The 26,203-nt window shown below is 41.1% G+C and overlaps 1 protein-coding gene and 1 long non-coding RNA gene across 3 annotated transcripts in view; both read right to left on the bottom strand.

Moving 5' to 3' along the window:
* LOC147305896 (uncharacterized) overlaps positions 1-14,966 on the bottom strand; it is a 207,366-nt gene extending 192,400 nt beyond the window's left edge. Inside the window, exons 1-2 of the long non-coding RNA XR_015126650.1 lie at positions 14,860-14,966; positions 13,594-13,699 (exon numbers count right to left, since the gene is read on the bottom strand). This is a non-coding gene — a long non-coding RNA (uncharacterized LOC147305896). The remainder of the gene's footprint in view (positions 1-13,593; positions 13,700-14,859) is intronic.
* A 1,108-nt stretch (positions 14,967-16,074) lies between these two features.
* dhx35 (DEAH-box helicase 35) lies at positions 16,075-24,762 on the bottom strand. 2 transcript variants are annotated; one of them, XR_015126647.1, is made up of 22 exons: positions 24,695-24,762; positions 24,170-24,297; positions 23,966-24,058; positions 23,553-23,630; positions 23,302-23,406; positions 22,838-22,899; positions 22,528-22,597; positions 22,339-22,398; positions 21,699-21,811; positions 21,484-21,580; positions 21,202-21,360; positions 20,752-20,962; positions 20,487-20,611; positions 20,197-20,251; positions 19,843-20,033; positions 19,654-19,731; positions 19,415-19,544; positions 19,198-19,279; positions 18,993-19,064; positions 18,729-18,840; positions 16,346-17,717; positions 16,086-16,191 (listed from the first exon to the last, which is right to left on the bottom strand). XR_015126647.1 is itself a non-coding variant. In XM_086277902.1 (21 exons), exons 1-21 carry the CDS (start codon positions 24,732-24,734, stop codon positions 17,679-17,681), a joined length of 2,100 nt encoding a protein of 699 aa, XP_086134028.1. In that variant the 5' UTR covers positions 24,735-24,762; the 3' UTR covers positions 16,075-17,678. The 2 variants fall into 2 exon arrangements, 1 of the variants encoding a protein (XP_086134028.1); XM_086277902.1 differs by having other exon boundaries at positions 16,075-17,717.
* Positions 24,763-26,203: the final 1,441 nt, after the last annotated feature.

The raw sequence follows: 26,203 nt of genomic DNA, 5'->3' as shown, positions 1-26,203 counted from the left end.
AACAGCAAGTTAAAAAAGCAATCATTAAGCTGGTATCACTAATTGTGTTCCTTCCTCTCCTTGTGTATAATCTCTGGTTCCTTGCTTTGCCTTCATTAACAATGGATGAATTAATTAGAAACCTTCACAGGATTTCTGCACAGTGAACCCAGGAGATAAAAACATCCTATTCCTCAGATCTGCTCCTTTCCTTCTTTCTTCTTTTCCGCACTCTCTCCTCCCTCTGCTCTTAATTGTATTGTTTGCTTGTTGTGTCGATAGCAGGATTAATTTCACTATAGATCAGGATTATTGACCTTCTCGTCAATGTTATTTCATTTCTGTAAGGTGCTAATTATAGAGAACAGGGAGAAGCAAATTGCACTGTAACTTGCCTCACTTGCTTTCCAATAAAACAGAAAGAAAACAACATTAATTTCCTCTTAGCTGCTTTCCTTGGCGAGGTAAATTCAAACATTATCGCCCTATCTATGACAAATAGAGGGGACGCTGTTAGCGACTGTTTTACTTGATTGGTCAACTTTATATTCACAGCACTGTTGATTACTCTGACCTATTCCTCTCAGACAAATGCCATTCTTGTCACACTGCTCCCTTCTTGGTTCCCTCACTTCATTTCAGAGAAGGGGAGGGCACAGTTCATAAACAATTAACCGGCTGGATAAGTGATACACTCAAGCGCTAACAGACCTGAAAAACATTGTGTTAAATTCTGGTAATTGACTGGAGGGAGGTGAGCACCAGGCCACCGAGACTGAGCAGGCAGTATCTTAGAGCTGGTGCTTGGGGGGGGGGACACTTTTGAACCATCATAATCTCATGAAAGGTGACAAAGGACCACACTTTTTTCAAAGGGAACGTGAAAGGCAACAGTATAAATGTCTTTAAATAGGCAATTACAGCCAACAAATCAAAAAAAGATCTCCAAGTCCAGTAATTTGCCACCATTATGGTCGTTTTGTGATTGAATCTACTTCCAAAGGTCTACCCAAGTACAATGAGCCCTAAGACCCTCTTATCCACCCTTTTCTTCCCCTCTCCACCCCTCCCTTCTCCAGCAGTCCTCTAATGAACTGAAAGGTCAGAGCACTAATAAAACTATTAGCAGAAATGAATCTCTCAGATGTGTTAATGCACTTTTAATTCCTGTTAGCAAATTTCATCCCCCAGCAGTTTGCTGCCCGCTAATGAGAAATAAAACGCCCCGCTCTAGGGAAGGGGGATGGGGGAATGGGTCGATGCTCCGGCTACTCCATAGCAGACTCCATACGCACACACACAAGTCATATACACTAACACTGCACCTTACAACACCCTGGATGTGCTGGATGTTATTCACGGACCGAGGCCTGTTTTCAGCCCTGTGATTCCGCAGGGTTAATTAAAGAGCACATCTCCATCTGTTCTCATTCAGCCTCAGCTCAGTCTCTTCCCATCAAGCACGCAAGACAGTCTCACACACACACACCCAAACACACACAACTGAATCGCGTTTTGACTCTGCTGGCGCTCTTCGGCACAAAGACAAGAAACTTGACAGTACGGTGTTCACAGGGACACAGGTAAACATGCTGGGTCTTAAAGACATGATCTGAGCTCTCAGCCTTTCCTGACCTGACTAATGAGGTACAGACAGATGATGTGACCCTGATGTCAACCGCTAACAGAGCTGGAGAATATACAGCCATTGTAGACAAGATGTTCCCTGTGTTTGTGTCAATGTGTCTGTCAGCTCAGCTGCCACGTGTGACCTTTCCCAGGAAATCAAGTGGGCTTTTTTTAACAACTTTTTTCCACTTACAAGGTGCATATGCTAGTGAAAGAAATCAATTTGAGCAACTAAGTCCATTAGTAAATAATTAATGTATCACTACAACTGGAAGCAGACAAAATGTGTTAGGAAGTTGGATTTACTGAGTCAGAATGAATGAAATATATATCTGAAATATGACTACAGCACTGTACAACAGTCTTGAACCACACTCTGTCAATATTCTGTGTGACCACCTTTATTCTTCAGCAAAACTATAGTAGCAAAACTTGGTTGCACTTTCTTGTTTCTCTTGTAATAGTTTTCATGAATAGTTCTCCAGGCTTCACAAGAGTCACAAGACAAAACCTGAACTTTTTATAAGTCCCATTACACGTGGCATAAAACCATCAAAACATTTCATAAAAAGAACATCATACCAGTAGAATTAATTGAATCATAAATTCTGCTCTCTACCAAAAAATCCTGCAGGAGAATGTCGGGCCATCAGTTGAGCACACCTAGATTATGCAGCAGGACAATGAAAGACACATATGAATCTTTTCAGAATGAAATCAGCATTTAAAAACTGCATTTTATATCAACTTGATTGATCTTTGTCTAATATTAAAATATCACTGATGATCTAAAACATGTAAGTGTAACAAATATGCAAAAACTAAGAAATCAGGAAGGGGGCAAATACTTTTTCACTGCATTTGACAACAAGTAAAGTGCTTTTGGTCCCATCCCTGGCTCCTGGGGTGGCACAGTTGTTTTTTTAATTGCATAGATAAAATGAAACACATAAATTTGCAAAACAGACAATTAATTCACAAAGTGATAATTATCCTGTAACAGAGGTCAAAAACTGACCTTTCAATTTGACTGGCTGACAACTTGATTTGGTTTGTTGAAAAACTTAAAATTAAATATATCTTTTTTTTCACAACCACAGAGGGGTAACTGATAAAACTGAGAGCACAAAAATGAAACGAAGAGCCCAGGGGGGAGGGGCAGAGAATTCTATTATCAAACTAAGCCTTTTAATCAATAAAGAGATAAAAGATATTTTAATCAAAGACATATTTCCTTGTTTGTATAATGCTTCTGCCGCCAACGTGCACATAATCTTTAAATGCTGAAAAGGATGCATAATGCTCTCCCAGAGAGCCACTCATCCATATAAACACAAAATAGGAGCAGTCAGCAGAAATACACACCAGCCCGGCCCGGCTCACAGACACTCCATAGACGCCAAATTACATTAGGATGGGCATATTAAGGGGAATTGCATCCTGTAAACTAGAATATTATTTCTACACACAAACATGCTGTGTATCCATACACACGCACACAAATAATTTTTCAACATCATACTCTCCCGTCCTGTGCTCACTATTAAGTAACAGATCCATATTGTTATATGTGTGTGCCTGAACATACACACGTAAACCATAAACACAAAGCATGGTGCTATTAGTGTGAGGGCTGTTTGTCGGACATGCAGGCATCCGCTGGCCGTGGCTAAAGCGTTTCAATGAGATTAGAGGGGTAACCGGAACCCTTCCAGGCCCACTGAACTGAGCTCACACCAGGATAACAAGTCCAGAGGTGGTGAGCAGGCTGGATCAGGTTCCAGGAGCTAATGGGTCAAATACCAACTGACACTTAATTGCGTGATAAAGTGTGCACATTTAGTTTTGTGTGTGTGTGTGTGTGTGTGTGTGTGTGTGGGAGGGGGGGTGTTTTCCTGTTTAATTCTCCTTTAGATTCCTGTATATGAATACTATTCTTGGTACAAACAATCTGTCTGTGTGTGAGTGTGTGTGGTCAAGAACAGTACACTCCTTGCAGTGCATCAGAGTTTGCACTTCTCCACTGGGGAAGCAAACAGCAGCTCCAGTAATGGTGATTCATGCTTTCCGTCAGGCCCCCTGACAGGCTGGGTTCGATCCCCTGCTCAGCGCGCTGTAGCGGCAGTAACAGCAGCCGAGCCAAGCGCAGGACCACGGACATCATCATAACTGCTGAGGGTGTGCTGGGCTGCTGACATATTGATCGACCCTCAGTTAGAAGATTTGATAGATTGACCCGAGACTCTTGACTTTAAACAGTAAATCGAGGAGGACAAATCAAAAAGTCTGAGAAAACAACTGAGGGAAAAGGTTAAAAGTAACAGATATAATTCAATTCATGCGTTTAAGAATGCAACTGCAAATTAACCTTTAGCCTGTTAAAAAAAGAAGAAGAAAGAAACTATATTGGTTTCTAAGAGCCCAAAGTCACCTTGACACAATTTCTAACTGCTTACTGATGACCAGTCAAAAAGTTTTCAAAAAGTACTTATACAAGCAGATAAATAAAACACTCTAAATCAGACTTCATGACTACACTACAATAATCTGCATATAGAACCACACCAGCAGTCTGCAGGCCCAATAACATATCAGACAGCCAGGCAAAGCTTAAGCCCTTTCCTCCTGTGGGTCCTGTGGGGCTCAGGGGCCAGGAAGGACCAGAGAGGCTACGAACTCACACTAACGATGGAGGAAACCGTGTCCAGTCGGCTGGAGCCTGAGATGGAACAGAAGACCCTGCACCATTGTTCTGCCAACACACTGACAGTCAGTGATTTAGGACCAGGGCTGCCCAGGAGCGTTAGGGGAGAGACAGGAGCAAGGGAGGTCAGAGAGAGGCTCCACAGGCACCCTTCAACAATCTTACCCGAATGCCTCCATCCATGAGATGGCAGAATTAATCATGGCTGACCTAGTGCGAGGCTTGGACCTGGCTCCTCTCCACCACCCCTATCCCCTCCATCGACCCCCTCTTCTCCCTGGACAAACATGACAAATCTTGTGTTTATTTACTTAAAAAGACCAGGAGAAAAAGCAAAAGGGGGGCAGATAAAAAACTGTATAAAATCAATACAGAGTTAGTAGCTCCTGCCCTGCTGCTGCTCTTTCTTGTCTGAGCAGCAGAAGAAACCTAAGCTCGGGATAATAAGGACTCCAGGAGGAAAGGGACGCAGGTGCCTTCAGCTACCTCCACATAACTGGAGGGAAATGTGTTAAAAATAAAATAAAAAAAAAAGCCAGCAGAGAATGAGAGCCTGGTACAAAATCCACCTAAAAATTACTTTACTACAAACATACCTAATTACCACCAAATAGGAATTTTAAAAAGCACTATTTAATTTAATCATCTTAAAAAATATGTAAGACAAGGCCTATGGTGTGCGCAATGTGTGTGCATAGTCAGGCATGTTGTGGTACAGCTAGTTTCTAAGTTTGAGTGCAGGCAGCAGAGGATTGAATCCACAGAGCCTCTGCTCTCGCCACATGACAGGGAGAAAACAGATAAGGCTTGCTCTCAGGGGAGAGGGAGGGTGGCCATCAAGCTAAACCCCTAAAAAGAAATAGCAGCAGTGAGTTGTCAAGGTTTCTGTCATATCCTACATCACGTCAGCCGCCCATTCCATCCCATCTCCTGGCAAACCATGCAGACTGCTACGGCCAAGGATGAAAGTGCTTGAAAATGGGAGTCATTGTAAACCATTTTCTGCCCTGGAGCCCCACCACCAACACCGCCCCCTCACCCTCACCATCCCCTCCATCTCCACCCCTCTTCTTCCCGACTGCTCTTGAAGACAAATGGGTCCAGGGCAATGACAGAGTGCCTGATCCACAAATCACCAGCGGCCGGTCTGCTCGTCCACTGCTTCCTCTTCCCCCACTGCCTCCTCCCTGCACCCAGCCTCACCCCCTCCCCGTTCCCAGCCCCTCCATTAGTCATGTGCACACGGGCAGCAGCCAGCAGCCATAATTAGACAAGGACAAATAGCCAGCCGCGGACACGGACGAGTCCGGCCGCTAAATAAGGGCCTGTTTCCATACTGAAAGGTGGGCGGCAAGTAGGGCCAAGGAGAGGACTGGGGTGTCAGAGAGGGAAGCAGAAAGGAGCTGGTACTGTCCAATACACCCTGTGACCATCTTGCCCTGGCCTGGCAACTCATTTATTTTCCTACAGGCCTATGAGTTGAACCTACAAGCTAACCACATACCCCAAAACTAAACCCCCGCTCTAACGCCACTGCACACCTCAACTCCATTCACAATTCAAACTGAGTTGTATTCATGGTCTTGGTTACTCTTCTCAAATGATGGTTAGTTTGGAAGGCTATCCTATAAACAGATTCATTTCATGACTGTTAAACTTTTTTCAAAGTGTTGAAAGTGTAAAATTCAAGATCAAATTGTTTTCTATACAAAACCCGAACACACCGATTCATCTGTCAAGGCAAGGGCAAGACAGAAACCTCATACAACTCTCCATCACATTCCTGTCAATGCACCACCACTACGTCACTTGTTTTTGTGGGTGGTCAAACCAACTCTAAATAAATAAATTGAGTAAGTAAAGCAATGCTGGAGCAATAAAGCGCAATAAAGAGGTTTCAGGGTACATTAGTTGTAACATTAGAAGGGTGGAATTAGCAAAAATGAGAACTCACAGAATCTGATTACACACGGCCGAAGAAACCGGCAGTCAACAAAATATAAATTACAGCCATATGAGCGTAGGGCAGGCTGAATCCACAGAGGAGTATCAGTAACAATTGCTTTGGCCAGGTCAGAGCTGCAACACACTTACTGGGCAGAAGGGGGTCGACAAAAAATGACCGCCACGCATACACACACACATGCGCACACGTACACATGCACACAGCATGCTCCACCAGAGCAAACCTTATTGATCTACCTCCTAATTTCCTAATTAGTTTTTATTGGATTTCATAATCGTCATCAGGACACATCAAAAGAAACTCAAAACCCCAGCAAGATTTTCTGCCCTCCTCAACATAATTTTTTTAAGCTGTGAAAATGAAGCCATGTATTCAATTCCAAGTCCCCAGCTGTGAGAGCGATCCTGTTTTTTTTTCCCCCCACTTTGCTACCAGAACTCCTTGGACAGCAAACACTGCACAAACACACATTTTCTCCCATGTGTAGTAACCGATGTTTAGCATTGCACATTTTCTGCATGATCTGCTGCTATTTGTCACACTGCGCTCCTCTGGTTGCCTCTCACTTGTAGGATTTGTTAAACATAGAGCTGAAAGAGGAGAAGAAAAATGTGTTCCTCACTAACACTGATAGTGGTCACTGTTCATTCAGCAGCTTGGCTTTCTTAAGTCTTTTACAGCTCATGTAACCTCACAAAACTTTTGTCATACCCCCTGGTGACTCTAAATTATTATTGGAATTTATCCCCATCACAGGAAATTTCTTTCTGCATTATAAATAATGTGAATACCACAGCTGCATGTACAAGAAAATACTAAAAGACTTCATTTTGAGCAGTGAACAGAGCAGCTGGCCAATAGTTTCTACACATTTTAATGTGCCAGACGTTATACTGAGTAGAGAAAGCAAACGGGGTTCAGAACATAAAAACATGTGGTCCTCATTCACATTTGGAACACTTGGATTCACTAGTGTCTGCTTATGAAGAACTAAACAGACACAAAGGCTTCCATGGGCTTCAACTTAACTGCATCTTTGCTACCCTATCCTCTCCAGATGATCCTTGGTCTGCAAAAATTGAAGACCAAGAGCATGAAAAAGAGGGAGTAAGAAACTATGTTCCATATAGCGCTGTTCTCTCTATTTGCAACACCCCTCTAATGCCAAAGTGTGCCAAAGTAAGAAACTGTAATAATACTAAAAACCCTCCTTTTCCAGGCTTTGCTGCACTTGCTAAATGTTCACACCCAGATGTTAAACAGCCACAACAACTGATTTTTTCTTTTTTTTTCCTCTTTGTTATGGCCCCATTTTGAGACAAAACCTCTGGCATGATGACACAGCTGCTTTGAAATGAGGGTGATGAAGATAAAGACAAGAAGAGAATGAAAGATGTTGCAGGATTGTCATTGTTATTGACAGCAGAGCACCAATAAGAGCTGATGAGGCAAACCTAAAAAGTAATCTTTGTGAAGTATATAAAGCTTTGTGTGTTGGCTCTTTTTGTGTTTGATTAAAAACAAGTCTGCTATTACTCAATGATCCCAGAATGACAAATTATTTTTTAATATTCACGATACTTTGAAACACATATTAGGGTTAGCTATTTTTTAAATCTGTGTAAATTAAACAGTTTAAACAGGGATAAATGATTTACAGTCCATAGAAAGGGCTAAGTTGAATAGTCCAGGTTGTGTTGAAATGTATCCTGTCGGATCATTCTTAAGATCTTGATGTACACTTGTAGGTAATTAAAATTAATCATTAAAAATAAAGACGTGTGTCTCATCAGATAGAGTTAAACCAGGTATCAAAGCCAGCGACATCCTGCTGGCTACATCTACCTTCTACATAGCGTTTGGTGAGGTCAAGAGAGACGTTCTCTCCCTTCTTCTGTCTAGTTGTCTCAAATAATCGACACCTTCACTCCACTCTGTACTACAATTTCTTACTGAATAGGTGAGCCCCGTCTGAAGAGCCTCTTAGTGACCCCACCGCTTCTATCACATCATCCTTTGCTCACACTGAGGTGTATAACGGGGGCACAAGAGAGCAGAACGAGCTTAAATCCCAGTGAAGATGTTTTTGGCCTTGATCACCAAGCCCATCGATCCCTGGCTGATTCCCACTCAGATACGTCTTATTTTATTAGTGGCTTCGGCCTTCTGCCGCCCCATTCCGCTGTGATCAATACCAGCTTGGGGATGGCCCTTATTTTTCACTTTTAGTGCCTTAACGCTGTTTAACCGTGTCACCTGATAAACGACAGGCCTTCCCCAAACACTGATTTCCTATTGATTTCTCCCTCATTCAGCCATCCCTTCCTTCGTCACTCTCCTATTGTTTTTATCTTCAGTTATCTTCTCCCCCCAACCTCCATACCTTTAGTTGAAACGGGTCAGCTAACCACCTTTAGACTATTTCAGCCACAGAAACCCATTTTGTTAAGAGTTAGCTGAGGTTCAAGAGGGTGGATCATCTCCTTTAGAGAGCTTGTAAAAGCGTACATCATTATATCATTATGTAAGATCACAGTAATTTCAAACCATTTCTATGTGGTGCTGAAAGGTAGGTTTGTGTTTCTCATTTTACATCATTACCCACCAAACGGCCCACACACAAACAGTGGTAGAGGTCTATCTGTGTGCATGCAAGCATTAACCATGCAGGATACAGTGAGCACCATGCAACAGATGCTAAGACAACCTGGAGGGAGACAGCTCCATCCATCATCCACTGAAGTCCTGATGATCGAAGCAGGGCTTGGACGATGGAGGAGAAATCTCTGGGAGTTCCAGTAGGGCAACATAAAATCCACTTACTGGGTTTCTATTGGCTATAACTCTATAAACAGATTACATGTGTGTACAGCAGAAGGTGAAATTAATTCAGAAACAGATGAACAGCACTGATGAACAAACAAGATAAAATGAAATAAACTGCACCTGAATACTGGAGGAGACATATCATAAAAATGGAGGACTGACCCACAATCTGGCTGTCCAACCTCTATTGCCCTCTCTCTTCTCACACTGTACATTATTTATGCAAAATTAAACCTGCTCCTATTCCTGCTTAGTCTGGCTTATCCACTCAGTTACCTCTTTATTGATCTCTCATCTAAGGCACTTCTGTAAATCCAGTCCACTCCTTCCAGCCTTGCTGCCATTAATGCCATTAAATATGGGTCTCTTATCACCAGATACTTTGAAGATATCTATCTTGTTGTCTCCAGATTATAATTCTGGGTTCATTTTCTAATTCAAAGGATAATAAAATAATCTTATCTTAGTAAAACTATGTTTATTTAAAGTTTGTGTCCTGTAAAAACACATTCTTGTGATTACCTGAGTTGTTTACTACTTTACACATTTACAAACTGTTCCTTATAACAAAAGAGAAATAAGCTGAGGTTGATTGGACTTACAAACATAATGACTTTTGAAAATTACAAAATTCATGTTACTCAAATACAGGGTTGGATATGTGATCACAGATTTTGGATACACAATCATTAGATACACAAACAGGATGAATGATCTCTTTATTATTCAAGGTGATATTTAAAATGCAATAAACAGTGCAAGCAGAACACCACCAATTTGGTAACATCATGAACTTAAAATAACTGTGTAGCAGTTGGATGCCAACCACACCGTGCACAGCTTTGAAGCGAAGGTGAAAACAGGTAGGAGGCGCAAAGTGGCATTTTGGTGCAAAATGTGTCTTGGACTTTAACCAGAAGCTAATCCCCATCTCACATTAATCTGCAGGTGCTTTGGTGATTTCTAACAAAATAAATCCATCCACTTTCTTCAGCTTATCCAATTCAAGGTCCCAGAGCCACTTGAGTCTCTCCCAGCTGCCCACAGGGCAAGAGGCAGGGTAGACCCTGTCCAGGTCGCTAGCCTGTCACAGGGCCAACACAGAGAGACAGACAACCGGTCACACTCACACTTATGGCCAATTCAGGATAACCTAAACCCACAAACTGCATGTTTTTGGACTGTGGGAGGAAGTTGGAGTACCTTGTAGAAAACCCACAAAGACACAGGGAAAACATGCAAACTCCACATAGAAAGGCCCCGGCCAGGTAATGGGTTACAATTCAGGACCTTCTAGCTGGGAAAAAACAGTGCCACAAACGATTATTTTGATAGTCGACTAGTCACCGATTATTTTTGCGATTAGTCGACTAATCAGATCATCCATTGAACACAAAAACGTACAGCTTATTGCACCAGCAGCATCTGCTCTTATATAACTATCATTAGCTTACAGCTTTAAGTGTTTAAGGTATGTGCTAACTAAAAATAAAGACAAGATGATAGTTTATTAAATTTTAATGAAGTTTGCAGATTGTTTCGGTGAAGTTTAATAAACTCAGCTGTCTGCTCCTTGCTATCTAAAATATAACAGGACACCGGAGTATATTCTGGAGCATCTCACACTTCTGATAATCAGCTGTCTGCTTGATGTTTATTCAGCTGTGTAAAAACTATAACTTTAATCTCAGCCAAACCGATTTACTCAGGAACAAATAAAATACTGAAAAAAGCCAAACGATAACATTTTTAAGTTATCTAAGTGACTTATATATGTTTAACCTGAGTAGCGAAAAATGGCGGTGGGTTTGAAAACTATTTGCCGGGAGTCCGGTGTTCTCACGGGCTCTAGTGAGCCTTGCCCCCGGCTAGCTAACAAGCTAGTGGGTAACAGACGTCTCCGAAAACGTCGGAGCGCTTTTGAAAATATGTAGTCTTGATAAACTGAGCAGATATTTGAAGTTTACACAGCTACATTCTCGCCTGAAAATATGTTAAACGTTTATTTTGTGACCCAGAAAGAATAATAAGAGTAATATTAAAACTAACTAGCTCAGCCATGGGTTTCCATGGCTGAGCAGCTCCTGTAATGTGCCGCTGTCCCAGTACTTTTGTTGATGCAGAGTATAGTGTTAAATCTGCATCCTCTGATTTGAGAAGTGCAGTGCCATAATTAACTACTACCCACTGTGTTTTATCTCACAGTGGACAGTCATGTGCAAATACCACATAAATCAGACCAGATGATGCTGAAAAACTTTCTGATGAGTTGTTGTTGTGTCGCTTTGTACTTTTCAGGCAATTTCCAAGGAGATGCTTCTTATCGTTTGTTGAACTATCACGATGCCTCATACTCAACTTCTTGAGCCAAAAAAAACAGGTGTGCTTGAAAACATCCAGAGGATGCGTGTGCTCGGGAAATACTGCTTTGGGTGTGTCATGAAGTTTGTGCCTTTAAATTAGGGCTCTACTTGCTTTGGAATTGAATATGCATAACATAAAATTAACAATTTAATTTGAACCTTGGCTGTTACCATTACAAGCTAAAGAAATGTTCAAAGTCAAATGTTGCACTGTAAAAAAAAGTGGTCCCATTTCACATCCATGCATGAAGTTTGAATAAGTAAGCTTACAGCATCTGTTAAGGTGTCTGCTAACATCACCTGGCATCTTTCATTAGTTCCCCCCACCTTTTCACAGAAGGTTAAGTGATAAACTGGCATTTATAGCATGGCCTGCCAAGTAACACGGGTTAGAGAGCACACTGAGAAACTGACCGTGAAGTAATAACAAGCGAGCGTAGGCAAGAGATTTTCTATTAACACAAGGGGAGATGAGTTAAAAGGGTTGCTGGCTATGTGAAGACCAGTTTCTTCAACAAAACTGCCCCGCTTTAACAGCCTCCCCCCACCCCTACAGTACCACTGTGCAAACTTATCAGACTACAGCCATGAAGGAGCTTGAGCACCAGCTAGTGGTAAAGCCGTTTCACTGCCAAGACAGTCCTCACCAAACACATTAATCATGACCAGGGGAGTGTAAAATTCAATCGGCTCCTTCCATCCATTTCATGTGAAGCAGACTGAAGGCCGGCCTTGTAGTGCCTGAGAAAGGAAGGATGAAAAAAGGAGGAAAAAAGAAAAAGGAGCTCCCTGCACTTCATCAGAACCCCTACTTCATAACAAATGGAGTGTCTCTCTGGCGGAGGAGTGCCATCAGAAACACGCGTTCTCTCTATCCATTTAATTCCGGCAGTGGAGGAAGGGTCAGGGAGGGAGCAGTGGGTGCGTGTTCTGCTCTCCGCTCGCCGCTTCGCCAGTCACACAGTAAACTACCTTTTAGGAATTGTTTCTCAATAAGAAATGATCAGTCCATTTATCTGCACCAGGCGGGCCTGTCTCCTCACCCAGACCTCCAATATTTTTCGTTTGACCTGATCAGGGCTATAAACTAGACCGAGACACTTTCAATTTGTCACCCGAGGAGGCCTCTGCAAGTCCCACGCTACTGATTGCATCCTCCCTCCCAAATGTAAAAATTCCTCCTGTGCTTGAAGGCTTCTTTTTTTCGCCCATGCATACAGCTGCTTGGAAATAAAGCCTCTGATGCTATAAAAAATATTCAGAGAGATAATCGCATACATATATCCCAGAACATGTTATTTCTTCTAATGAATATGGTCAGATAAAATAGGTGCTAGTAGTTTAACAGATTATTCTTCAAGATTTTGCACGTGATTGCAAAAATTCCTATCTCTCTGCACAAGTACACTAATTACCATCTTATGTTGCACTCTTTTTAAATGCACCAACTATAGAAGCGTTCCCTTTTTTAAATAGCCTTATTATCAAGGTAATGACAGCAATGAGCATCAACCTCTAAGCGGATTAAACTTTTTAACTGTGTAAGTATCATGAAATTGTTAATGTTTAAGAACATTTACTGAGAAAAATCTTAACAGACTCAAATAACAAACAAGAATGTATTTCCCAATTTTTGGTCAAGCCACACAGTAAATAGGTAAAATAGTAACATCATCACATTTCTAATCATAAACCTAATCTTAGTACACTGCGAACCCCTCTGACAAACAAAATCTTGCAAAAGCTGTAAAAAAGCACTCATTACCAATTAAGTGGGGAAATATTAACCACAATGTTTTCTTTCAAAACACGTCTAAACTTTGAACAGGGGGTAATTACAAGTCACACATGGCTTGCTTTCCCATCAAGCGCTTTAAAACAGTTAAACATTCTTTGAATTGGATGGAACATGTCAATGATTTTTTGACAGTGCTGAAATATGGCGAGGAACGCTCAACCACATACGCACAACCTGTTCAAAACTGCTGCCTCGTCCGAGTCACATGCATGCTATTAATCACTGATACCTCCGGCTGTCAGCTAACATGTATGTGGTTATACAACACTAATGGGCAACTGAGTGGAACTGAAAAACACGTGTAGTAATGTAGCCTTTCATCTCTTACTTGTTTTTGTCCTCCACGAAGATGTCAGGTTGAGAAATTCATCATTCCCGTCAGCTGACAGTGAGACAGAAACACCATAGCTTAATGCGCCGTACCACCGAAGATCCTTAAAACAAAGAGCACACCAAATGCATAAGATGCATCAGCAGTGCCTTTGTGACAATGCGACTGAGCAAACTATGTTATAGGTGCATTGCATTGCAGTGCATTTAGTGTTTTAAAAGACACTCAAATGACCACATAACCTGGCATCACTAGATAACAACAGAAATGGCTATGAAAGAGCACAGGTGGGTTAACAGAGGCAAGAAAAACAAATAAAAGCAATCTGAATTTTAAAAAATGAATAACAGGAGGTAATGGAAATTATACAGTTGCAGTAATTTATGGAAATATTTGGTCGAATGGTCAACTAAGGGCTAAAATTCTGGCCTTTCTTCCAGCTTCTAACAATGATTAATAAATCATATTGATCATATTAAATCCCTCTTATACTAGGGAATTTAACCTTACAATGTAAAGTGGCTTGAAATGACTGTTGTTGTGCACTGGCGTTATATAACTAAGGTAAAATTGATCCATTTATAGACTGAGAAAGTATTCGCTTTAAAAAGACATGTGCAGTGTAAATGCTGGCCATCTCTGTGGAGACTGAGACATCATATGCATTATTTGAAATTCTCATTTAAAATATTGTCTTATTGTGATTATCTACACCATGGAAAGATATGTGTCTGCACCAACCCCCCCTCTTTATTTAGGCTGGCTACTGGCTGCTACAGCAAGTATGTAAGCTTTCTTCCTTGCTTTCATTTCTACTGTAAACTCCAACTCTTTCTCAGCATGCTTCATTTTGTTATCAAACCACAACCACCTGCATTAACTAATAATAAATGTGCAGCACAGGTTAGCCTCAAGACTTTAAGCAAAAAATCAGGCTTTCAACCCCAACCGAACTCACAGAAAGGTAAAAAAGAAAAGAAACTTTTACTCCTCAGGCCTGTAATTTTGGGACTCTTGTTATTGTTTGTTTAATTAGGACTCCTTCATAAAGTTTGCCCTGGCACAAGCTACCGCCTGAAAGTTAACATTATCGTCTCATCTTAAATCCGTCAGTTAACATCAGCAGCATCAGACTAAAAGCATCACTTTATGTAAGCATTGCCATAAATCTAGCCAGCTACATTACTAGCTAACAGCTTAAAGGCAAAATAGTTCAATGAGCAATAAAGCGTCCATGCTGTACACAACATCTTAACTTTATACCTTGTCTGTGTTGGGGCACAGTCTGGGGAAGCACTCAGTCGATATTCAGTAGATAATTGATGCAGTGAGTTTGGTAGAAATGCACGTAAAGATGGCGCCTGCTGCTCAGCCTGCATGTCAGGTGTGTGCCGTACACTGAAGCACCTGTAAAACGCTCACCTGCCATTCAGCTAGCCTTTGTATGCGAGACCTGGCTACCTTAAACCCATATCCCTCTTGTTCCAAGTAGCTTTCAAAAGACATACAATTATTGGTGTTAGAAGTTTGTTCTTCAAATAATTCACATTATTTGAACCCCTGGACCTTTCCACCCTCACTAGGAACTCCAAAGAGTTTTGTTATTTTTTGATTGGTTTGTTGTTTGTGTGTATTGTAAAATTTTGTATGCAACACATATATCAAAAAATAAGGTTGCGACATGCTGTTTGGATTGTTTTGTAGTATCTAGTAACATGTGGCCCAAAGAGCATTTGCTGCACACTCCTAGAAGTTGGAGGAAAGCTTAAAGAAAAAAAGAGCATTTAAAAAATAAATAAATAAACCAAACAGAAAAGTCTCAGTTAAACAAAACTTACATCTGTGCCAAATGCGCTTAAATATACTCATGCAGTGTCTACATTTCCGATTGTGTACACAGATTACTGCAGCTAGGGCCCAGGCGCTCATCAGACCGCACCTCCAAATGATCCACAAAGCAAGTTGTCACAGCAAAAGCAGCCGCTTACAGCACACGCACGTACCACAAGCGGAACAAATACACATACAGACACTGATAAATGCCTCTGCACTTACTGATGAGCTTCTGAATAATTGTGCCTCGGCGGCACTGTTTGCGGTGCAATGGTGACACCCCCCGGCGGACACATGTACTGCAAGAACACCAGTTAACCTTCTAAAGCCTGAAACATTAAATAATTTATAAAATTCAAATTTTCTGAAAATAGTATTTATTGAAACTTCTGTTGAAATTTAAAAGTCTATATAAAGACATTAATTTACATATATGCTACATCAGGCTATTTTGGGGGTAATTTATTCCTTATAAATTTAATGTGACATTTATTTTGGTTTTTCGGGAAGGGACAAAAAAAATAAAAAAAACCAATATGCTGATGATGTAAAAGTCTCAAAAAAAATTATATATCAAATATAATGCACTTGGCTTTAAAGAGTTAAGTGAGCACAGCAAATGACACTCAGCACTTAAGTGTATGACAGTAAGGCTTTATTTGATGATGGGAGGAAGAGATGGCAGGTGGCAGGTTGTATCTCAGAGGTAAGCTGTTACACGGGTCTACAGATTACTGCTTTGGCTGCATACATACTCAGTGTCTGCACAAAATAAGAGAGAACAAGTCACCTCAAATATTTTCATCTGCAACAAGTCTACGAGGTGATCTTAAATGTACAGGTCTACATCAGAGCACAACTTAGCATGCAGAGATACTTTTAATCGTAGTCATCTAATTTGAATTTGTTTGCCTACCTACTGTTTGGTGTTTTGTTTGCATCTACAGTTATAACCTAAAAAAAGAAGAAGAAAAAACAGGCATGTAGATGTAAAATTTGGTGGCAGGAGTAACTGTACTGGTTTGATGCCAGCAGAGTATAATATCAAAACCTTTATTATACAGCTCACTGAAGCTTTCAGGGCCAAACACCTCTGAAGGAAAACAAAAAGACAAACTCATGAATCCATACATGTGGAATGTAAAAACCCTTTTACTAAACAGCTGCTTAGACAATACTCATGGACACAAAAACAAACAAATGAACTTGTTAAAACTATGAAACCATAAGAAGAAGTCAGATGTTTGCTACAGTGTCTTTTGAGGCTTTGGATGCACTTTACATCATCACAGGAACAAATGGCACTTCATTTGTTTTAGTTTCACAGCTTTTTGTTTACAATGTTTGGGTGTAATTTCCCCCCCCCCTTACATCTACAATTACATTTCAAAATGAAATGCAAAACATACTGTCAAAATAAACTGGCACAAAGTGGTGACAAGGCCACTATGTCTGAGCTATACTGTAGTCGAGCGGTAAGAGTGTAAAACGAGGATCCAAAAGTAATGCTATCCCTTCACAGTATCATTATTGGAGGATCTCAGGTTGACTGAACAAAATCATGAGTTTTGGTATGCTGTAGATGTGTTGGAAATATATACCACTACATTCTGTATGAAGGAAAATAAATTTATAAGACATCAAAATTAAATCTGAGGTTAAGTAAACTAATTTAAACATAAAAGGCACCCAGTTTGTGGGGAAAGCAAAATAACTACAAACAAACAAAAACCATGCTCTTAAAGGACACGCCCTCACAGACCAGGGTCTATCATCCATCGGCAACAGGAAACAAAATATAGCACTTTAAAAAAAAAATGCAGCCTGGGACCAGGTGTGGACAGGCCTGTGGCACCGAAGCCCTTCCCTGGACCTGAGCCTGCTATGATTATATATATACACACACATATATATGAATGAACTACATGACCGTCCCAGAATGGACACTGGGTCAGGCACAGCCTAGACTCATTTCACATTCATTAGCATTTACTCTCATAGACTGAATATACACTACAGCACAGCCAAAACCGAGACACACTCAAATGGAGCAAGTTTAAATGTTTACATCAACATTTAAATTATACCGCTGAATCCCAGTGTAGCATGGCCACATAGTGTAGATGGGGTTGTGCAGGTGGACAATAAATATACATATATATATTACATCTTTATATACAGTGAAATGGAGAAGGGGCACAGTGGTAAATTATTCTTCCTCTTTTATCGTGGTGAAGTGATGAGGAGATTTAGAGGACCCTGGATCTCTTGCTGGCCAGCGAGCCATGCTAAAAGACACAAAAAAATAAAAATAATAATAATAATACAAAATCAAAAAATACAGAAGCTGTGAGCTTGTTCACAGACTGTCTCCATACAACCCCAAATTCCAAATAAGTTGTTAAACTATGTAAAATGTAAATAAAAACAAAATGCAGTGATTTTCACATCTTTCTTCAAATCAGATGGAACGTAGAAATAAAAATAAAAAGTTTTTTTCTTAAGAAAAAAAAAAGGGTTGTTTTGAATGTCATAGCACCAACATGTCTGAGAAAAGTTAGAAAGAGCCCACATTTACCACTGCGTGGCATCCCCGCTGCTTTTAACAGTATGTAACCATCTATGAGCTGAGGAGACCAGCTGATGGACTTTGGATGGATTGTTGAGTAATATGATTGTCATAGGGGAGTCATATGATTGTTGGGTTGTAGGATCTATCTTACAATATAAACTGCCTGTTGTTGTGATTTGGCGCTGTACAAATAAAATTGAATAGAACTGAATTGAATAGAAGTCACTTAGATGAGAGACTAAATGTTTCTCCCACTGAAAATGCTACGTCAAGATTAACAGTTGTGTTCTACAGAATCGTTTGTTCTATGGATGATGATGAATCAAATTATTTGCAATTTTATGTTGAAGACCATTATTCTGAAACTCTACAATCTGTAGGCGCAGTCCCAGTTCACTTAATTACTTGCAAAATATTCCACCAGCCATTTCTTTTCAATACCCCCTTACTTTTCCAGCTTTTTGTTACGCCATCCCAGTTTTTTGAGACACGTTACTGCCAACAAATTCAAAATGAGCCACTGTTTAAACATTTGATACTTCCTATGTTCTCTTGTGAATAAAATATGGGTTTGCGAGATTTGCGCATCATTTTTATTTACATTTTTACACAGCATCGCAACTCTTTTGGAACTGAGATTAAAAACAAAACACAACAATTATTGCACAATATATATTTGAGATTAATAACAAATAATAAGCTGGTCAGCTTTAATTGTTTGACATACCTTGGCTTGCTTGTAAAAGTGAGGGGCCAACTCAACCAGCCAAGACGACTCAACAGCAGTCACGTCACGCATGTAGTATTTTGATGTCTGCACCACTTCATTGAAGACAACCCTGAAAGAATGCAACACAGAAATGTTTACAGCATGTTTCTCTCAAACATGTCCAAATAAAAGATGCTTTTAGAAACAGTTAGGCATTTCAGTTCTCTGCAAAGCCTTAAGATCATTACTGACACTTCAGCAGCTCAAAGAATGAACACTGACCACTTTGGAGGTTTCTCTCCGTACAGCACAGAGTTTGGGTGGATGTGAAGCTCACGATCGTCTCGTAAAGTCCTGGCAAAGGAAAAAGAATGACGGAGTGCACCAAGTGGTTTTTGTAAAAAACAAAACAAAACATGAAAACTGTTAAAACCCCTCAGGTGGGAAAACTGAGACATCTAATAAAGTGACAGACGTTTGTCCTTACCGGTAGGAACCAGAATGGTGAATGCGAGCTGCATTAGCAAAAAATCCAGAGACAATGCACTTCAAGATCACATCTGGATCACCTGTGCGAGACACACATCAAGAAGATTACGGTGAAACAGCTTAAAAACAGGAGACTTCGTGCCTAACAAGTCAGAATGTGTCTTGGACTGAATGTGTGTACTCGGCTGGTACAAGCCCAGAAAGAAAACGCATACCTTCACTGGATGTTCGCGGCACTTTAAACTTGTTCATGAGGCGCCGGAGCTGCTCTCGTACAGTCACAGCTCGCAGCAGACCCTTGTAGTTGAGAAAATGCTCCTGACACCACTGGGAGCTCTTCTGGTGCTGCCGGAAAGAAGTAAAAACACAAGGTCAGAGTTGACTTTACTCCAGGCTTTGGCAAAGTTCGTGGTCACAGTCTGAGGAATGTGCATACGTGCGCTCACAACTATACCTTAATGAATGCTTCATACACATTCAGCATGGTGAGGTGGTCTCCTTCTGCGACTGCAAACTTCCTGTGCTCGCGGGCCTGCAGGCAGAGATAACAAAAATAAATAAATAAATAGGATAATTATTTTGCTGACTTAGCATTTCTGCTAAAAATACAACATGCTCCGTCTGAGGGCCGGTTTCCACTTACAGCAGCTTTCTTCTGATTGGGTGGCACGACAAATATATTCTGAATCTGCATCATTGCTGCTATGGTAACAATCTCTTTGGAGCACCCAAAGTTTCCCGACTCTAGGAGCATCTTAGCAAACATGGGGCTGAGGGGAAACTCTGCCATCCGCACACCCATGGGATCAGTCAAACGGCCATAATGATCCAAACCTGCCAAGAGACACAAAATTAGCGACGAGTCTGCATTTTGCACGAGGACATTTTACCTCGAAGAAGCTTGTGAGTGCAGGATTTTGAAAGCTAGTCCTATAGTTGAAGGACAAACTTTGCTTTTCCACTATTTCACATAATTTTTAAGGACCTTGTTTCTTACCTCCCAGAGCGTAGAGAAGCTCCAGTGCCTGAACCATAGTCTGAGCTGGAGGAGGCTAATAAATCATAATAAAAATAAAGGCAATTTTAAGCACAATATTTACTCTAAACGACACAATGGAGTGGTAATTAGCACTCTTAGGAGGCCATGACATCTTTAAAAACACAAACTGCATTCATTTTATAGTTGCTATGCACATTTCTCTTTCTAATAAAAATATAAACTACGATTCCTTTCACAGTGGCTGAACACATCACAGCTACTCTGTGGAGTCAAAGCGAGCCACTCACAGAGAGAAAGCTGAACCGCAGCACGTTGTCAATGCCCAACGCTTTGAGCTGCAGGATGACAGGGGCCAAATTGGAGCGCTGCATCTCTGGCACAGTGGAAGCCGGCAGTTTCTCAAAGTCCTCCTCTGACAAAGGAACAGCAGCGATAAAGTGGACAGGGAGACATGCAGACAAGAAAAGACAGGGAAAGGGAGTTATAATGAACAAAAATGTAAATAAAAATATGTTCATTGCGTGTATCATATGGCTGGAGGTTCACACATACCCGTGTACAGTCGAAAGCATTTCCCAGGTCGGTTGCGTCCAGCTCTCCCCGCCCTCTGACTGGCTGAAGCCTTGGAGATGGGCGTGACCACCAGCGATTCAATGGCAGTGCAAGGATTATAGGCTCGCAGCTTCACAAACGCACAGTCAATGACAAATACAATTCCATTTATAGTGATGGAGGTCTCAGCTATATTAGTGGCCACCACAACCTGGAAGAAAAATTAAATGATATTGTGTTAATAAAGGTTTATTTGCTTGTGCTGGCTCATACGTCACCAGTCTGTACCATTTCTATCATTACAAGAAATTCATCATAACAGTAAAAGATTGTTAATATATGCCAAAAATGGCAGTTATTTCATCCATTAACTAAAAATGTTGATATGATTATCCAGCCTGACTTGCATCTTGGATTGTCCATATAAACACACAAAAACAAGATTTTTACCTTGCGAACAGAAGAGGGCACCCGCTCAAAGACCTTCATCTGATCGGCGTAAGGAAGACCAGAATACATGGGCAAAATTCTCAGGTGCTTCTTCATGCCGTACCGTGACAGAGTCCTGGCCTGATCCTGCAGCAGGGACACCACCTTCTCCACCTCCTCCTAAGGTGAAAAAGAAAACAATCGAAACCATTAAGAAACCTGGTATATGGGATGATTTGGTTTTTACTGTTTTCACACTGATGTCGAATAAAAGCTAGGTTAGTAAATGATATGGCTGCTAACCTGCCCAGTGAGAAAAGCCAGGACATCTCCATCATCCTCAGTCTCGTGAATCTTGAGCACAGTCTCCACCGTAGCTTTCACATAATCTGGGACGGGACTGAAAGCAAACCAAACATACCTCAGGAAAAACAACAACAACAACAACAACAACAACAAAAAGGAATATGCAAAAATAACAGACTATTTGCTCAGTTTGGATTCTGTGTGTTGCCTACCTGACGGTGTAGAAGATATCCACCGGGTAAGAGCGTCCCTCTACTGTCAGAATTCCACAGGTGTCTTTGCTCGGATCGCCGGACTCATTCAGGTTGAAGAAGTCATGGAATTTCTTCACATAATATTCGTATTTCAATTAATAAAATGGACATTAATAAAGCATTTAACCACTAGTTGATTTGTCTCACGTTTGAATGGAGGCATTATAATTGCATTAACATTAAAGAAGCCAACTACACTGCTTCCACAGCTGGCAGGCTTGGCAAAGATTTAACACATTAAACATTTAAAACTGAATTTAATGTGTGAGTCACTTTAACCAAACCAAAGAAACAGTTGGTGCCCTCACTCTGACATTTGAGAAAGTTCACAACTTCCAGCGCCGTTTAGCTGAAAAACATGGCACGTGTAGATAAAAGCCTTTTTAAACTGAACGTACAGAACACATCTGATATGACATTTCAGCTGACTCGGGTAATGCTTAGCACAATCGTGGCCTGATTGTGTCTTTCTATCATCAGGGTATCGCAGATGTCAGTACAACGTGATCTGACCTGACATCAGCTTTCCCTCTGTCGGTCTTTTGTTTATCTTTTCTGTCTAATCAAGCAAATCTGCTCATCTTAATGATTCAGTCACCTTGGCATCAAGAGTGGCAGAGGCCACAATCAGCCTCAGGTCTCGTCGCTTCTTCTGAATCTGCCGAAAAATCGGAGAGAAACGGATGAAAGTCAGAGGAATGAGCCACAACTTTCTCTCCTACTTAAACAGCTGTAAATTAATGAGTGACATTAACGTAAAATTTAGATTCGTTTCAGCGGGCATTACCTTCTTTAGCAGACCAATCGCTATGTCTGTATAGAGGGTCCTCTCATGCGCCTCGTCTAGCATCAACACACTTTGGGTGAGGGTACAATGAAGAACATTAGTTGCAAAAAAGTAAACATTAATTAATACTTTATAACAAAAACAACTTTACATGTAAGAGTTAGGATTTTTAGCAGATATCTCAGTGTGAAGATCACAGGCCAGCATCATGACAACTCTGTGTCCTGGTTTTGTACATGCGGCCTCCCTAGTAACGTATTTGCCATGCAGAGAAAAGGGACTGCTTAATGGCTCTATTGCAATCATGTACCTGTACTTTTTCAGAAGTGGATCAGACATCATCTCTCGCACCAGCATGCCATCTGTTAGAAACTGAAGCACACAGGTGCAGTTAAGCACTGAAGGACATTTACAGAGAGATTCAATGAAATTTCTGCCCATGGGTTACAAAGATCCAGTGATCACAGCCACACACTTTCCTGAAAACAAGGTTTCTTATCTTTAGATTATGAGATATTTTCCCCCAAATAATGACATATTAGTGTTAGGACTTCCCCCCAAATATCAGTATTGCTGAGGCTGATCCCCAATTAGCCTCTTAAAATATTGAGAAACATTCACAATTCACATCCGATGATAAGTCTGAGTTGTTTTTCTCAAATACGACCTCTAAAACATTTTTTCCCCCCCACACAAACAGAACTGGGCTTTCCTACAACCACACATGTAAAACGCTTATCGCTGAGGCCACAAACACAACTGACAAGCAAATACCTTGATCCTCGTAGCGTGGGGATCAGAACAGTCATCGAATCTAATAGTGTAGCCCACCTCATGGCCCAGCAGGGCCCCTCTCTCCTCTGCCACACGGTTAGCTACCTATCAGCAGGAAACAAAGAGGGGCGAAAATACAGAGTTTAAGGAATGTGTGTGACCTTCGGTGTGAGCTGAACTGCTGTGAAGGGAATGACATTGGCAAACAGCGAAGGAGCCGCGCAATAAGAGGAGATCAGTGGGGTTCTTACAGAGATAGCAGCCACACGTCGAGGCTGTGTCACTCCAATCACCTTCCCCTCCGCTGCCCAGCCAGCCTCCAGCAGGTACTGATGAAAATCACATGAAAAAAGAGAAGGTAGATCCAAAAAAGGAGGGAAGTACAAAGCATGAAAAGTGGACTGTGCATAAATTACATTCTAGCTGATGTGGTCCAAACACTTGCTTTCAAAAGAGGCTCCAAAAAGCACCAAAAAACAAGGTCATGTTAAACCGCTGTGGGAGTTAATCCACATGAAAAGGTGTGAGTCACTGCAGCATGACTTTGAAGGTACCCCACCACCCCCCCTTTTTTTTTCCTGACTGCTATCATAAATGCAAGAAAACGGTTTTTTGTCATTCATCTTTTATGCCATAAATGTTGCATGGAGTAAATCACACTAACCTGAGGTATCTGTGTCGTCTTCCCACATCCAGTCTCACCAACTATGATTACAGTCTGGAAGCTCTCAACCAAGTACAAGATGTTGTTTCTGTGCTGGAGGGGCAGCAGTAACGAGAAGCACTTAATGAACAATTAAACAACAAGCACAGGGGATCACAAAATAACCCTGTAACATTAGAGCAGGTGCAAAAGCGGTTTAAAAACCTTAAAAACGGGGAGTTTCTGTCGCTGCTTCTCTATGGAGAGTGCGGTGTGGGGGTTGAAGATGATGGGGGAGCCGGTGGTCTCTGAGTTCAGCTCCCGCTCCTCTGAGATCCCCGGTGCCTCAGAGCCTGAAGCAGAGCAGATGGTGAAGGAGGAGAAGATAAGATATTTTATTTAAACGCAGGCAGGCTGAGGAAAAAGGGACTTAGGAGGATTTGATTTGGTGCAATGAACATGTCATGGCAGAGCGATAAAAGAAAGGTTTCGGCGCACACAAACTCCATCATGTGTGTTATTGTACCCTGCTCCACAGTGCGTGTGTCTGTTTTCCTCTGGAAGGTTATAGTTTGATTCCGCGCAGTTAAACCGAGCTGATCTGCGCCGGCTGCAGAAATCACGCAGCTGCCGTGAACGCCGCTGCAGCCGCACCGAGACTCGCTGGTCGACGTTAGCAGCTCACGCTAACAAATACAAACCCAAACAAACCACCAACAAGCTAATCTATCCTCTTTTATTCCTACTTACCCGGCTTCCAAAATTTCATCGTGGAGAGGGGAGCCGCCATCTTGGCTTCTACGTCACATATCCCCCTCTTTGCATAGCCGGGGGATGACGTCACAAGCTCTGTTTCCTTCGTTTTTATGAACGATGTCAGCTCGTTCAAAAACAGGTGCAAGGGGAAGTTTACGCTGACTTTTCAAGCTGTTAATTACATACGTCATAAATACTACATTTCAATATATACGCACACTGGACATTTTATTAGGTACATCTCGGTAGCACCAATTTGGAGCCCTTTTGGCTTCTGACCCGCCTTCATGGCACGGGTTCAACAAGATGAACCCCCTAAACGGGAAGGGTTGTTTAAAAACTTTGTGCTTTTTATGCTGATGCCACCATTGTTAACTTGGAAATCTAGTGTCACTTTGTGTCATTGTGAAGTCATATAATATTGTATTGAGATATTGTTTTAAAAGCTCAAACAAAGAAAGTGCTCATGTAAAGTTCGGAGATGATCCAATAGAAACTAAAGTTTTTTCCTAGCCATATGATTGGAGCAGAACTGATGATGCAGACAGCATGTTAACACAGAATTCATGCAGCGTGTGATTTTGTGAAACTTTATGGTATCATTGTGACATCGTAGGGCGTGTGATATAAAGCTCAGTTGTTCAGTTTACTTTTTGAAAATTTTTAGCTTTAGTTTAGTTTTTATTAGTTTCAGTGTTAGTTCTAGTCTTTTTATTTATTAATGTATGTCCGGGGTGGGGAACTCAAGGCCTCAAGGGCATATTTGCACCGCACAAGACACTAAATAATGTGAATTGCACAACACTGGTCATTATATTCTTCATTTCCAGTTAATACTTGTACAGCTGCTGTTATTGTGTATATATATATATTTATATTTCTTCATACATTCTTATATAGTTCTATACTGTGTACTGTGTATTTTGTTGTGCAGTTATTTTATTTTTTAACTTTAATTTATATATTTTATCTTATTCCTTCCTAGTTAAATTTACCCTTTTTAATTTTCATATTTATTTCCTATCTTATTCATAGCCTTTTCTTTTTAGGTCACGAGCAGTTGTCTAAGAAATTCACTGCATATCGTACTGTGTATGACTGTGTACATGACAAATAAAATTTGAATTTGAAATCAACACTGTGGCATAGCAACATTTGCACTGTCTGGGAATGATCAAGGAAAAGCTGCTGGTGACCTTTTACCACTCCACAATAGACCGTGTGTTAACATGGTGCCTCACAGTGTGAGATGCTGACTGCTCAGTAGCTCTACAGAAGGTCACCCCCAGACCGGCCCAAAAATTAATAAATCAAAAAAAAAAAAAAATCACTGGCGGCCTCTTTAACATTAAACACACGCTACCGTTACACAGAGCCCAAACATTGTAAAAGACTGCTCCCACCCTGCCTACCTGCTGTTCGACCTCCTGCAGACACCGCAGGTAAATAAAAATTTGTGGCCATTACCTCTCGCAACTATACATACAAAACAGTCACAGTAAA

This window comes from Aulonocara sp. 'chitande type north' Nkhata Bay, linkage group LG20 (assembly GCF_057382095.1).
Source record: "Aulonocara sp. 'chitande type north' Nkhata Bay isolate Kocher_YH1m ecotype deep benthic linkage group LG20, A_spYH_male_GT1.1, whole genome shotgun sequence".
In the NCBI taxonomy this organism is placed as follows: Eukaryota; Metazoa; Chordata; class Actinopteri; order Cichliformes; family Cichlidae; genus Aulonocara; species Aulonocara sp. 'chitande type north' Nkhata Bay.
The sequence above is the reverse complement of the archived record's forward strand: the minus strand, read 5'-3'. Positions and strand labels throughout refer to the sequence as shown.

What these genes read in the sequence shown, in the direction of transcription:
- dhx35 (XM_086277902.1), bottom strand. Translation starts at nt 24,734, where the DNA reads ATGGCGGCTCCCCTCTCCACGATGAAATTTTGGAAGCCGG. An exon ending in AGAAACTCCCCGTTTTTAAG is followed by an intron (nt 24,059 to 24,169) that starts GTTTTTAAACCG and finishes CTGCCCCTCCAG; the next exon opens with CACAGAAACAACATCTTGTA. An exon ending in ACTTTTACAAGCAAGCCAAG is followed by an intron (nt 17,718 to 18,728) that starts GTATGTCAAACA and finishes TGTGTCTTTTAG; the next exon opens with CATGGCTCGCTGGCCAGCAA.